The 15623-nt window shown below is 40.9% G+C and overlaps 1 protein-coding gene across 1 annotated transcript; it reads left to right on the top strand.

The window, feature by feature from the left end:
- Positions 1 to 6141: 6141 nt before the first annotated feature.
- Positions 6142 to 15322, top strand: LOC139736701 (general transcription factor IIH subunit 3-like). The gene is made up of 11 exons (XM_071647449.1): positions 6142 to 6240; positions 7293 to 7402; positions 8865 to 9016; positions 9876 to 9935; positions 10282 to 10311; positions 11414 to 11442; positions 12111 to 12185; positions 12743 to 12865; positions 13847 to 13982; positions 14553 to 14589; positions 15084 to 15322. Exons 1-11 carry the CDS (start codon positions 6142 to 6144, stop codon positions 15163 to 15165), a joined length of 933 nt encoding a protein of 310 aa, XP_071503550.1. The 3' UTR covers positions 15166 to 15322.
- The last annotated feature ends 301 nt before the right edge of the window (positions 15323 to 15623 follow it).

The raw sequence follows: 15623 nt of genomic DNA on the forward strand, positions 1-15623 counted from the left end.
CTTTGTGGCGCCACCACTCCCTCCAGCTGATGGCCATGGTGGTTGCAGCCATGGTTTTGACGGAGGCAGAGGTGCATCCTCGCCTGCCGTGCCCTTCGTGGCGCCACCACTCCCCCCAGCTGATGGCCATGGTGGTAGCAGCCATGGTTTCGACGGAGGCTGGGGTGCGTCCGCGCCTGCCGTGTCCTTCGTGGCGCCACCACTCTCCCCAGCTGATGGCCATGGTGGTAGCAGCCATGCTTTCGACGGAGGCAGAGGTGTGTCCTCGCCTACCGTGTCCTTCATGGCGCCACCACTCTCCCCAGCTGATCTTTCACTCACCACAGACGCCAGAAATGAAGGAGTGAAGGCTGTCTCATCTTCTCTGGACTCTTCAAGTTGTGTCTGCAAACTCGAAGGTTCCTCCAGAGGTTTGACATTGGTGCCGGATTCGACTTCCGGCAACCCTTGACCCAGATTTACTCGGACCGGGTCTGGGTCTGATCCACCGATCCGCGACCGTTTCCCTGATCCTCGTCCACAAACGAAACTGACTTTTCTGTCTTTTTTTCTAGACAGTCTTGCTTGAAGTGCCCAGTTTTGCCACAATTGTAGCACTGAATGGTCCTACCGGGCGAAGCGAGTCGGTTAGGGGACTGACGAGGATAGGCTGAAGTTGCCCTCGTGAGATCTTTGAGGGATAATTGATTTCCCTGGACGGCACCTTGGATTAGGTTGACTGCCTCATAGATGGAGTCTACCTTTCCTTCCAGGGTACTTACCCGTTTCTCCAGCCTTTCCACATGGTCTGAAGGTTGAGGACGCTGACTGGTGGTTGCTGGTGAAACCTGCTGGATTTCAAAGTCCCGGCCAGGCCCTTCCGTCATTGAAAGCTGCTTTACTTCCTTAGACGGCTTACCATATATTGCACAGTGAGTGTGCTTGTACCACCTCACAAAGTCAAGTGCCTCATCCAAAGACCTAGGCCTGGAGTTCATTGCGTACTGACCGGCCTCCCGGTCCAGCGAGCCCTGACAAAATCTGAGGACTACTTGCTTCTGAATGTGGCTTTCAGGCAAGTCTGGGAAGGCATAAGTCGCGAGAGTCATCAAGCGGTCAGCCCATTCCACAGAAGTTTCCTCTGGGTTTTGTCTGGCGTAAGTGAAGTGCATTTGTGACACTTCTGGCAGATCTCTACGGGCAAACCTCTTTTCCAGACGTTTGGTCAGGTCCCAGTAGCTTATGTCCGGTTCCCTTTCGATGAGGAGGGCATAGAATTCACTAGCCCCTCCCTCCAAGGACCAGCATAGTTGATGCTGCCTCTGCCGGCTATTCCATCCACAGTCATCGGCGAAGGTATTGAACTTTGCCATAAAAGCTTGCCAACTTCCCTTGCCGTCGAATGTGATGGACTTCGGAATCAACGGCCGCGTAGGAGCTGTGGACCTACCAAAGTCATCTGGGTATCTTGCTCTTGGTGACCTCTCATACTCCCGATAGTCTCGGGATGGAAAGGCAGGAGAAGACTGAACCCTGGCAACCGGTGGAGGTGCCACAAATTCGGTACTTCTCGCCTCTCGCTCATGGTAGTAGTGTCTGGGGGCATACCTATCTCTGTACGAGGGAGGTTCATAAGGAGGAGCTGTCCTCCCATATTCCTCCCTGGGGTTCACAGACTGAGGCTCGCGCCTTTCCATAGCCTCCCAATCCCGGTAACGCGTCCTTTGGGTTAGTCCAGGGGACGGGTACCGGTCACGTCTGTGATCATCTTGCACCCTATGATCAAAATTGTAATCCATGGTTTGAGTACCATGGCTTCCTTTCCCATACATTTGAGCTGCATGGTACTCACCTTGCTTCCCTGCCACGCCGGGAGGTGCCGCACACCCATCCCTCCCTAACGATCTGGGCGGAGAGGTGCCGCATCCCCGGCTTACCGACTCAGGGTTCTCCCTAGTGGGAGATCGCCTCTCTGCAGGGGCTCTGAGTTGGGTCTCACTTTGGGTTGTACGTGGTGGAAAATAATCAAAGGGATAGGGCATTGGATTATTCTGATCGCACCCATCGGCCGCAGCATGCTTTGGTGACCTAAGGTCCCGCTTGCCGGGACTGGATGGAGAGAAATCAAAATAATCCATCAAATTTGGAATATTCCTCAAATAGGACATAGAGGAGAGCAAAGTGGGGGAAAGGTCCCCCTGTGCCTCTCTCAAGTCCAAAATACGCTGGGCCAAAGCATTTCCAATCCCTGGCACCAGCGTCAATTCATATTCCGTGCAAAAATTAATGCGAATCTTCGACATTATTACCCTGTGTACTTATACTATAGTGCAGAAAATAAAAAAAGAGAGAAAAAAATGCAATATCCCGATATCCAAACAGTCGACAGTACTCAATAAATAACGACTGAGTGTAATACTCGGTGAATACCGTTCAAATGAAGCGCAACTATGCCGTATACTCTTGATCAGAGCGGTAGAATAACGGCAATAATCGCCCGGTATACCACCTTATACCAACAATTACTAACATAAGGAAAAAGGAAAAAAAAATCTATGCACGGTATCGAATATTCTGACAACAAATATATCTATTTGCCACCAAAATAAGAGGCCGGTAATATATAAATAGGTCAAGTGACCCTAGTATATACCGATCACCTATGCGCCAAATAGTAAACAAAAAAAAAAAAAAAAATCAAACAGTTCACTTAGGGCTGCAGTTCCTATCTGCTTGCCCAATTGGCCGCCTATAAAACTGCGAAGACGCACCACAAATCGCGGAAAATCACAATATATTATGACAAAGTAATAATAATAAACGTATTATATAATTATGTTTGAAACGCAATTACGTATTTTGATCCAGTGACCAAATATACACACCCGCCTAACAGCGAACAAACACTAACAAAAAATGCATCAGTTCGGCAGCACATTTACCCGCTATCCCGATGTCTGGCAGCCTCTTATTAAAAAGGCGCCGGACTGACCACGTGGATGTAATACGTGATACGGAAAAGTCAGGTTAGGCACGCTAATTCCAAACTGATTACAAGAAATTAAGAAAAAAGAAGAAAATAAAATACAAATTCAACGCTTTGCTTTCCAGTTTCTTAATGCGGAAGCAATTATGCGGTAAAGAAACAAAGAACGAAGGAAAAAAAAATACCACGCAAATACGAACGCGCGATGTTACCAGCAAGGGGCTGAATTTACGTGAACGATGCAGAAAATAGTTTTCCAAAGTCCACGAAAAGTCAAAGGTGATATACTAGTACTTGGAAAAGAAAAGGAGAAACTGGAGAAAGAAGCAAAGCAAGACAAATACAGGTATACGATAAAGCAATCAATATATATCCTCCAATATTTGGATCATCCCTTATAGTGAAATTACAATCACTTTAGAACGTCCAAAATGTGGTGGAACGTTAACAAATGCGCATGCAAAAATCACTTTATCAAATGAACACAAACACATAAATTATTTTCAAACAATTCTCGCAACAAACAATCGCAACAACAAATAGAAATTGCGTGTACAACATGTAATCATACTCTCAGCAAAAGCATGCAAAAAGCATATAACATTAGAGAAATAGGAATTGCATCAAGAAAATACATGTATAAGCGTCAAGAAAAGCATGAAAGAAGATTGCATGAAAGAATATAACGTATGTGTCACCAGCGATTCAAAGCAATCAAAAATCAATGGTTTCAACGCGATCTATTTACCGCGGTCATTCCGAACGGCGCAAGCAACCGCGAAAATCCAACTATCCGAGAAAGAGAGAAAAAAAAAATCTATCCGAATCGGAAAACGAAAAACGCATATAAACATGTACGGCAAGCGTTGAATATGCTGCCGATTCTCACACTATACGATGGTATATAAACAGAAAGGGAAAATCTAACCCTTCTAGTTATACATGAGTAGCGAGAAAGACAACAACAAATAAAGAAATCACAAGTGACTATATAAATCAACAACGAGCTGTCCAAAAAAAATACGATAATTCACAACGAATTAAACGCTACTCAGGAGAAAAAAAAAACTACTGCTATACATCACATACAAATCAATCTTACAGGCCTTACTTCAACTAGAAAGCAAAGCGAAATAGAAAAAACAAAAGTGTACGGCGTACCATATAAGCAACGAATTGGGTAGTCAAAATGTTCGTACTTCCTACCCCAGTGCGTTACTGAGCGGAAAAAAGAAAACAAAGAAATACAAAGCGAGCGCTCGACACTAAACGGTGCGACTACGCTTAAATCAATCGGTCTAGTGTATAAGCCTGCACGTAAGGTGCAGCGAGAAAAACGAACAGAAAATGAGCATGAATCTGTGTTACTACAAATCAGGCTAACGAATGTATCACATTACTTATAGTACGCCACTTCAGCGAAAAGAGAGAAAGAAAGGAAAAAACTAGAAAAAATAAGAAATCTCGGAACACGTTAAGTGCAGCAGGACGACGCACCAACTATCAAGATTGACGAATATTCACAAAACGTAATACGGAGAAAGTATAAGAAAACAAAATACAAATAACTCAAATTGCTACTTACATTCGTGTCTGGATCACCGGTGCTGTGCGGAATTGGGGTTTTGTTTAGCTCCCCAAAACAACAGGTGGATGCTCAAGAGGAGCTAAACAAAAGGAACTTGACCGCGGGATCGAAAAACGGCGCGAATCTTAGGTCACCTGGTCTAAACGGCGCGCTTCCAAACAATAGCGGCATCCGCACGTGAACTCAAATGTTACGAAAAATCCCAAAATCACCACTTAACTAACATAAAACTAAACTTAATTTACCTAAATTTTACAATTTCCTTTCTCCGTAAACCAAAAAGAGAATTTTTTCCTGTTTCTGTTGTGACTTTCGGGTCTGCCACACCTGTACGTAATGGGTTGGCAAGACCAGAATTTACCACAAAATGTTACGAATTAAAGACAACCGGCAGCAGTAAGCGCCGGTATTTGTTCCTAACCGGAAAAAATAATACAACTAATTTGTTTAGAAAAAAGCCTCTAATGTTTGAAAAACAAACTCGTTAAGAGTCGGTATAAATTACTTGAAAAATACTCCAAAATACTAACATCCCTTAAGCTACCTTACAGTTTCTTAGGGTTTTCAGAAAAGAAAAGAAAAAGAACAAATATCCTTGCCGCCCATGTAAATTGGCGGCAAATTCAAAATGTCTAAGATAATTCCCTCCCGGGTTCAAAAAAAGAACATCCTCGTCGCCATTGTAAAATGGCGGCAAATTTAAAATTTCTTAAATAGTTACCTAAAGGTCCGAAAAGGACATCCTCGTCGCCATTGTAGCGTTTCTCCCTAGTTGAGGTGGCGAGGATGTTAGGGAACAAACGCTATCAGAATAATTACTATTATGCCCTAATTAATGCTACAATAATGGCAAATATGCTCAGCGTCTATAACTTACCGTTTCTGAGCAGCTGCTCCAATTGCCAAGCGCAGGTACAAGGTAGTGAATACTTGCAGTAATGTCAGTGGACGGGGACGAGGGACAGTGGAGGTCAAGGGAGGTCCTGAGCCGTTCTCTGTCCTGTCCGGGGTCCGTCTGTCTGTTGGTCTCTATTTTGCCCTCCAGGTGAACTTTCCGTGCGTGCGGCTGGTGCGTGCGTGCACGTTTGTTGGGGGTTGTGCTGTCCGTCAGCCTGTGTTGGCACATACGCCGATTACCGGAGTACGCGGCAGTATGGCCATGCATTACTACAGTGTATGCGCGGCGACGGACGGGGCTACGCACCAGTAAACATGTACCGCGGCACCGGTATTGGCTTGTATATTCCCGGTGGCAGATATATTATCGCCGACCGTATACAACATATATTCCTGGTGGCAGATATATTATCGCCAACCTTATATATTATATACTTCCGGTGGCAGATATAATCGCCATCCATACAACCAAACCGAGCGCCGAGCATGGAGTTCAACCTGTCTTACTACATTACCAATGTGAACATCTCTATGGCTGCAAAGATTAGAGTAGCTATGTGACATGTGTACATGACATCTCTGTAAATTAAAGTTTGTTGAGTATCCATGTACAATATTAGTTTCTTCTGCCTATCATTTTAACAGCGCCTGTTCAACTTGACTATAAAGTAAGACTCGGAGGATCACCAAGATGGCATCATCAGAAGAGGGTGAAGCGGGAAATCTGGTGGTCATAGTGATAGATGTTAACCCAGTATGGTGGGGAAAACAGATTCATGCTGAGCAGCAGGTGTGTATGTCCATGGCCATTTGTAATATATTTTTTTAATATTTATTCTCTTGTCATTATTCTGTATTCAACACATTTTTTCACCTTTGAGAGGAATTTCACTACTTTACCATTTGTTGTTCTCTCAAGAACTTTTCTTCTGTCCAGTTGAAGCTCCTGCATAGTTCTGACATTCTTTAGAAAATGCCATCAGCACTTCATTTCTGTTTCACAATCAAAATGTGATCTTTAATTATAATAGCTTGATGAAGCCGACACACAATATTAACCCATTAAAGACGAGTCCCGAGTATACTCGGGCAGGTGTCTATGGGAAATGCGTGTTGTACCAAAATCAATCCGTCCTCAACGGGTTAAATCTTCTAATTTTGATATTTGCCAAATTATCAGACATCAGATAGACGATACAAGTGACATGTCTTCGTTAGAAATTGAAAACAAAAAACACTTTTGCATTTTGAAATATTCTCAGACTTTGGAATTCCTATCAATTGAACTGAAAGTATGAAATGGGAATTTCATACTTTCAGCCGTATCTTACCCTTTTTCCTTCCCGAGTGTGTGTGGGCCTTATCAGGGCAAGATGTTGACTGGTTACATGAGAGAGAACCATGATGAAGTGATTGTAACATATATATGCAGATACTCCTTTGACAAAAAAAAAGAAAAAGAAAAAAGGGACAGTCCTTATCCCTACCCTATATTTAATCATGTGAATTTTTTACATTGCTTTGAAAATCATCATGTCTGCGGGAAGTTGTGTAGTTTGCTTGCAAGTTTTTTAAATGTCTCTCCCGTATTATTCATATCTTTCCTAAACCACATTTCTCCTTTAATGTTCATCTATAAAAGGTTGATTATTTCCTTAATGTTGTTACCCTCAAGAGACTACTTCCTTTTTTCCATTCCTTTCAGTTTTGTGTGGAAGAGGGCATCGTAATACTAAATAGGCTTATCCACATTTTAGTATTTCTTGCAAAAGGTGCAACCAGCTATTTAGATTTAGTTGTACATAGAAAGACCAGCTTTTCCTGATGATTTGCCACTCATAGAAGCTGACTCTGAGCAAGTGTATGGATGCCGTCCTGGTCTTCATTAACTCCCACATGATGATGGACAGGAGGAACAAGGTTGCAGTCATTGCCAGTCACACCAATGAAAGGTAATTCAATATAGAGATGGTATACAGTTGTACACAGGGTGCTACATAAGCACTTGCCCGATTGCCTGGGGCAAGTAAAAATCCAAGTCGGGCAAGTGTTTTGGAGCAATGAGGAAAAAATACTTGCCCAAATTGGGCAAGTAAAACATTTTGAAGTCACCTTTATTTCCCAACACTTACGTGAAGATGTCCCAATGCAATCCAACACCAACACTATTGAACCAAGTTTGTCACTCTTCACGTGTGCTGTTTATGCAAATGATTGTATTCTATCAAGCCCTTGACTTTACAAGTGATTTTCTGTATCATTTTCTCATGTCTTTGGACTTTCTTTTCGGGCAAGTGTTCTGCAACAATTTGAAAACCTGCTTGCCCGACCAGGCAAGTGGTAAAAAAATGTTATGTAGCACCCTGGTACATACACACATACATATACAGCTGTACATCATGCACACATCCCATATATACACTTACAAACACACACATACACACCTACTACATCACATCAGGGCTTGACACTATCGTTTTTGTCTGGTGGCCCATTGGGGCTACTAAAATCTTTAAATCTGAAATCTTGGTGGCCTGAAAAAGATATGTAGTGGCCCGAAATGAAAGCAAAAGTAACAATCCATTTTGAATCGTAGTTGCCCATTCATGCCACTAATAAATAAATCTGGTGGCCCAACACCAATTTTGAGTGGCCCAAGGCTGGCCACCAGGCCATGGCAATGTTGAGCCTTTCATACATTCATGCATAAATACATGCAATGATGTTTTGCAAACAAAAAAGTTTCTACATTTCAACCCATTCATCTTCCTATATGGGATGAGCTTCTATATGAATGCTTCAGAAGATATTTGTGGTTGCTTATAGGAGAGATGAGCTCTTCAGAGAAAGAATCTGCATTCTGTTGAAAAGACTACATGCACTGAAAAGTATACACTGAAACATAATAGACAAAAATCAGTATTGCAGTCAAAGATGAGTGCACTTATGTTGCTATGGTTGTTACCTTTCATTGCAGTGTTGCCATTGATTGTAACATGACCATCATTTTATGAGTGTGTGTTGTCTGTTCTTAGTAATATCATATGTCACTTTGGTGAGTAAGTTGGCTCAGTCGGTCGCGCGTCTACCTCACGATCCTAAGGGCCCGGGTTCGAACCCGAGTCTGGACTTAGTAATGTTGTGTGTAATCATACCGTCCCCCTCTAGCGAGAGGCAAAACACTCTGTCCCTCAGATAGGACATAAAATGGAGGTCCTGTGTAAGAGAGAGTCACAACTCATGCACGTAAAAGATCCCTCTTCATTCATTCATCGCAAAGCTCAGGGTGTTGAACCCAGTGAAATGGTCCCACCTCACATCCAACTGGACCCCATGGAAGACTAACTTAACCAGCCATCTTCTCAGATGGAAAATGAACAAACAAACAAACAAACTTTCGTTACTTGCCAACAGCCGCTTCCTGTACCCCAGGAAGGGCAGGGGTGGGGAGGAGGCTGAGGAGCAGAAGGAGGGGGAGGAGCCACAGAAAGCAGACGGGAGATACGAGGTGTTTGCTGCCATCAATGACTTGGTGTCGGAAGAACTCAAGGCCCTCGTTCGCGACAGTGAGTTTGATAGCACCATGTTAGAATAAGTCATCATTTACTGATGTCTGAAGAAAAAGATACAGAGAGTTGATAGATGTTCGTGCATGTTTAATTTCTATCATTCTGTTGAGGCTTTATGGCAATATACTTTCATTTCTCATTATTACGCATATTATCATCAAAACACATTTCAACAGCCTGTGTTCTTGACTGAATACTGTAAAAGTTGATATTTTCGCGTTGCTAATTTTTCGCGCTCAGCTGGGTAAGAAGAGTTATGCGTATTTTAAATTTCGGCGGAATCAAGATATCAACTACTGGAACATATGGCATGCAAAAATATTCGCATGCTTTTAGTTTCGTGCTAGTTTCTGGTTGTGTAAAAGCGCGAAAATTTCAACACCGCGAAAATTTTCACTTTTACAGTTTGTACTGCCTTATTCTTTTACCAACTGTTCATTGCTTGAAAATCAGTTTAGTAGTACAAACAGAAAGAGGTTCAATTGTCTATAATCAATTTCAAATCCTGTTCGATAATTGATTAATTCTTCCACAAGATTTTTGAAGGTTTACTGATTATAAGCTAGATGATAGTAATGTCCTGTAAAGTTCTGTGGACTTATCATTTATGTCTATCTTGACCACTTATCTGACAGTTCGTTTTTCTGAGGAACTTAATTTTCTTGGAAGATTTTCAACATTTATGTTTATTTATGTGGAAGTAGCTCACTTTCAGATCTTATTTGCTGAAATAGTCATGGTGCTTTTCTCTGTAAATTAAGAATAGAAAAGATATGTATTTAATTGATGTATGTATGAGTTTGATACAATCATTTATCACATATCCTTCTCTATGTTCTTTATTTCTGAAACATAGATCCAACAGTGTCTCATACAGACACCCTGCTAGCTGGCTCTCTGGCTATGGCACTTTGTTGTATCCTTTTGCATTGGGTGGACATTTAATATATCGTCAGCTGTGCCGTATACGAGGTCCTGGTCCAGGCATAATTTTAGCAGCACATATAAGTTTTCATTCATATGCAAACTACTGTTACAGAAAAAAAATATGGCACTCCTACAGACATATGGCTGTGTTGAACCTCATCAGTGTTGATAGATACTGGTATTTTTTTTTTGCATTGTTTGCAACATTGCGACAGAGGTTTGAAGTATGAGATAAATTTAATACAAAAACAAAGACTGCCAATTTCAGGAAATATTGAGTATTCACCACTCTGAAAAAAGGTATCCAACATTTCCTTAAATCAGATGCATACCAGATATTCATCGCGTAGAAAAGGAGTGCCCAGGTAAGTCCCATATGATGCCATTTACTCTGCATGCACACAAGCTTTAATATGATTCTTTGATATCTTATTTTATGACATTTTTCTCTCACTGATGAAGTGAACCTGCTTGCTCAAATGAATGACATGAATTTGAACTGTCTGCCAGAGTCACGCAGCTCTACTCTAATTCCTCAAATGGCAGATCTGTTTTTAATCTGTAAGCAAGATATTTTGGGGGCGCGAAAATTTCGCTAATCGGAGCTGACAACCTTTTATGTGGCATGAAATTTTCACGAATTGCCACTGGCATGCAATGCATATAGTGTAGACAAGAACTTACGCGTGCATTTTGATTTCGCAAATCTTGGATCATGCAAAATTTGCAAAATTGAAATGCATTTTTGGTTTTACAGGACATCTTTTGCTGTGGTTTGTTGGAGGAACTCACAAAAAGGAAGAAGATACATCATGCTAATGTAATATGGATAAATGTGGAAATGGATAAATATGGATAGATATAAATATGGATATGGAAATATGGATTGTACAATATGTGATGTAAACAGACAAACTTGCTTCCATAAACAACAGGAAGAAAACAAAGATCATACAAAGTGCACTTGACTATCTGGAAAGATACTTTCTTGAGTAAATTGTCAGTACCACTTACAGAATATCTACCAACTCAGGTGTAATTAACAATCAGCGTTGGTTTATTTCTATCGAAATACACCCACATTTTCACATGGTGGAAACTCGGACTGATGAGATATAATATAACATGATGTGTGGAATCACAATTTCCTTTTTGTCCCAATAGGACATTTGCCCTTTAATTGCCAGTTGTTGTGAAATCATGAAGCGTGCCAGTGTAGATGATACTTTCTTTGTTTGAATATCTCATTCTGACAAATGTGTTATATCTTCATTGTGATAGAACAGATTTTAATTGTACTTCAAACTATAATCATTTTCAGGAGGTTTGCTCACATCCTTCGAGCACCAAAAATTTTGGTTTCTAATACATGCTGAATTCTACCGAGATCATCTCATCAATATGAAGAGAGATTATCCTCATGTGCCTATGACATGTCTCATGAAATGTTTTAAATTCATTTTGCAGTTGGTGGAAAGATGGAATCAAGAATACTGGTGAGCTTACTATTATCCCAGATGGATTTTTTTTTTTTTAATGATTTTTTAAAGAACACAAGAATAGTCTGTAATGTTAATTCATTAAGTCGGGTTGTTAAATTTCTGTCAAAATGCCGAATGTTTCATATTTTTTAAAAATTTTTGGACGTGCTCTGTGTCTGCAAAGCTAATATGTTGTTATGTAGAGAAATCTTCAATATTTTTTTTTGTTGCTGCTGTTGTGACGTACGAGTTGAAAGCTTACTTCTATGCCTCACGCATTGATGTGAAATCTCTGTTCCAGCTGGTTTCATTTCTGAAGGCATATGTTGGTGAAAGGCACTGGTGTACATCCCGTTAGAGTTCTTTTACACACTACCAACCAGGTTATACTCAATGATGTTTGAGAATTGAGTTTGCTTGTATATTTGCATGATTGTTCACTTAACCAGACAAAGTATTCCAGTCAATGTGGACTATTTTTTATTGTCCAGCACAGAATTTCACTAACCCCTTCTATGTTATCAGGAAAACTGTTGGTTTTACACCATGGAGTTTGCTTTATCTAGTTTGAACCGTACCCTTAAAGTTTAATACCTACAAACCAATGTAAGTTACTTATGAATGAAGTTCTCATGGTGGACAGTTACAGCATGTAATCTGTCTCATTGTGTATATCTCCATAGGTAATCAAGGCAGCTGATGACAGTGCATCCCAGTACATGAACTTCATGAATGTTATATTCACAGCTCAGAAACAAGTAAGAAAAGGAAAGAATGAGAGGGCTTTGCAAAGGTACTGATGAAATGATTGTACCGTGGAATTGTTTGACCACATTGGTTACTCAGCAAAGTCCCCCCCCCCCCCCCCCCCCATTAATGACTGTTGGTGGTCTCAAAGAAAAGTTAGGTCAGTCTAGCATCAAATTACAATTTATGTGTCAAGCAATAACTGGAATTCAAGGTACATGTCATGATTATATTTCATACAATTATAGCTGATTTCCTGTGTCCATGTACCTCAAGGAAACTAGAAGACATCTTGAGCCTTACAAGAGAAAGGTTATGAATGTAATTTCTTGTTTTTAAACTTGAAGATGCATTACCATCTTAAAATGCCTATTTGGTACCAAGCATGTCCTTTAAATATTAGTTGAATGAATATGGAGGCTTGTCACTGAGGACTCTGCCATTTGGTAAAATATTAATAACATGCTATCAATTCATTTTAGGTGATAGTCAGTGCATATCGCGTGTAGATATGACCCAGGGATTGTATACCCCCCTGTAAGCCATTGATTCTCTGCTCCCACTTTAGAGTGTCCTAATAGATGCCTGTATCCTGGACAAAGACTCCAGTCTCCTTCAGCAAGCCTGTGACATCACAGGGGGAAAATATCTGAAGATACCCACCGTATCGGGACTTCTTCAGTATCTCCTGGTAAGTAGTCTGTTATCATTCCCCATTGTCTGTTCTTGTTCTTACTAGAGTAATTCATTCAGTTTACAAATAATGAATGTTTATGAGTGTAATGGACAGAATATTTCATGAGGTGAAAGATGAAATGATCCATTCAACGAGGCGCAGCCGAGTTGAATGGATCAAACATTTCATCTTTCACCGAATGAAATATTCTGTCCTTTGCACGAATGAAAAACATTTATTATTTGTTTTATGTAACGCCTAAAATAGATCCTTGTCATTTGATGTTTTAGTAATATAGAAACAAGAGAGAATCTAAGATCGCGAGAGTGCTCACCAAAGACGCTTATCTTTGGTGCTCACTGAGCGTTTTACGCAAGCGCGCTGTTGCATACACAGACTGCAAACACGAGCGTTTTACACGCATAGTGTGTCCGGCTCTCAGCGAGCGTGCAATGGACCAAATCGCATGGATCCAAAATTGCACGGTAAATGGCGCCACAATTGCACGGATGATGATGTCATAGTGAAATGGGCCGAATGATCAATGTCAAACAACCAATCAAATGACCAGGATCTCTTCAGGCGTTATGTAACATTTTTTATAGCATAGTTAGGTGCAATAGACACCTGCTGTTTATTTCCATTTCCCCCGATTTGACTTGTAGTCCAACCAAGAAATGCTTCCTGTAATGAAGACAGTGCCGCACCTTCAGTCTATCCAAAGATTTGTATCATAAATTGTATACAGGGATCATGACAAGGCCCTTGATTTGTACCATAACTGTTATCTAATTTATAGAAATATTCATGTTATTCAAAGAAAAATAAGTTTTGATTCTTTTTCTGGTGGTAGATATTGAAATATGCGCAAGGAGAGTCACAGAATCAATCCTATAAAATTCACCCTCCTTTAATATCATGCACACTGTACATTACAAGCAGAAAGAGGAAAGCCATTGCAAAATACATTGTTTATACTTTTGGATGTCATTTCAGTGGGTGTACTTGCCATCGCCCAGCCTGAGAGAAAGTCTTAACCTTCCCCCAGCTGTCCACGTCGACTACCGGGCGGCCTGCTTCTGCCACCGTACTCTCATCGACGTCGGCTATGTCTGCTCTGTGTGCCTGTCGAGTGAGTCGTCAGTAAATGCTGCCCTCTTTCAATGAGTTCCCCTGCATATGTTTGTATCGCAGATATAATGGGAATTTTAAATAGCTGTGCATAGAAATGTATCCCACCTTTGCGCTGCAGTGAATTCTCGGAACAACTCTAAATCTTGACTGAGGTCTTTTTGAGGCTTTTCGGTCAGAGAAAGTAGTGCTGAAAGTGATCTGCATTCTGCCGTTTATGACCTGTCACCTCAAAACCCAATGACATCGCACCACATCAGTGTCTGAGTTTGATATCATAAGTACTCAAGACCATGCTTTCCAGGGATTATCTATACTTTGTCCTTTTGTACTTCTCTGAAAATTATAAGAGAAACAGTAAAGAAGCTGGCCACTAAATTGTTCATTTTGATATACTCTCTCTACACTTTTTGCCTGATATATATACTCTTTCTCTCTTTTAAAAAAAAATATCAAATTATTGAATGTATGGAGAAGAAAACTGTTTTCCTCTCTTTGTGATTCTCACTTTTCTTAAATATTTTGTTTATAACTAATCTTTTTGTTATGTTTCTCTTCTTTGCTTTACCAGTATTCTGCACCTACAGTCCCATATGCTCAACGTGCCAGTAAGTATGCATTTACAACATTGAGTATCAATATGGTTTATGACAGAAAAAAAACCAAACTCTACCTTTCCACTTTGGTATTGAAGCTAGTGCAGTATAGTGTTGCTACATAAAATTGTGATGTGTGTAGGTGCACTGTGCGGTGTATGCACTGGAAGATAACATGATACACTCTCAGAAACTTTGCATTTCACTTTTTACTCTAAGTGTCTGGAAACTGTGAAGATATCTGTGCTATGATGTGAATTGACTATAGAACTGAAGACTTAGCTGTACATTTCCACGCCGCCACCAACTGCTTTCTAATGATCCCGTTTAACTTCCTTTTCACTGTAAGATTGAGTTACTGACAAAGGTGTACTGCAGTTTTTCATCTTTTCATCATTGTTGTTGTTGGTTTTTTTTTCTGAATCAGACCTTGAGATGCTTTGTATGGCTTAATTAAAATGATTAGTTTACTCAGCACTTGAAAGTGATATCTTCTTTTGCTGCAGTACTGCCTTCAAGATCAAAGGTGCACCTACCAAACTACTGAAGAAGAAGAAGCGATCTTCTGCTGTGGCCTCCATCACATGAGGAATAGAAACCATGGCAACAGCCTATGATGGAACTCTGGGAAGTCGAGCACACTCTTAGACCAGCTGTAGAACTGTATTGACTAGAGGCAGAGGTATCCCTTTCCACGGCACAGAGGAAGGAGTGAAGCACGCACAAGAAAGAAACACCAGCATTTTGCCAACATAGGAGATTATGAGGAGTGTTCTGTGATCGGCAAACTTGTGTGTGGTGGAATTAGCATCAACCTGCAAGGTTTATCCGTGGATTACCTGATTGGGTTTGAAAATTGTAAATGGATTCACACCAACACTGAATTAGGTATGCGCATGATCCATGGAAGCCGTTAGCTTCATCTCAAGCAGAGGAAGCCCTCACCTGCACAGTGCATCGTGGGATAGTTAGTAGTGCCACGGTTTGCTGTGGCTACAAACAAATACAGCTAGTCAGACGGAGACGGTACATGTAGCATGACTTTC

This window comes from Diadema antillarum, unplaced genomic scaffold (assembly GCF_040938485.1).
Source record: "Diadema antillarum isolate AM-2024a unplaced genomic scaffold, OU_Dant_1.0 seq00000662_RagTag, whole genome shotgun sequence".
NCBI lineage: Eukaryota > Metazoa > Echinodermata > Echinoidea > Diadematoida > Diadematidae > Diadema > Diadema antillarum.

Coding starts and splice junctions, on each gene's coding strand:
- LOC139736701 (XM_071647449.1), top strand. CDS start 6,142: ATGGCATCATCAGAAGAGGGTGAAGCGGGAAATCTGGTGGTCATAGTG. Junction 10,312..11,413: donor CGTAGAAAAGGAGTGCCCAG/GTAAGTCCCATA, acceptor TTCATTTTGCAG/TTGGTGGAAAGATGGAATCA. Junction 11,443..12,110: donor AGATGGAATCAAGAATACTG/GTGAGCTTACTA, acceptor ATATCTCCATAG/GTAATCAAGGCAGCTGATGA.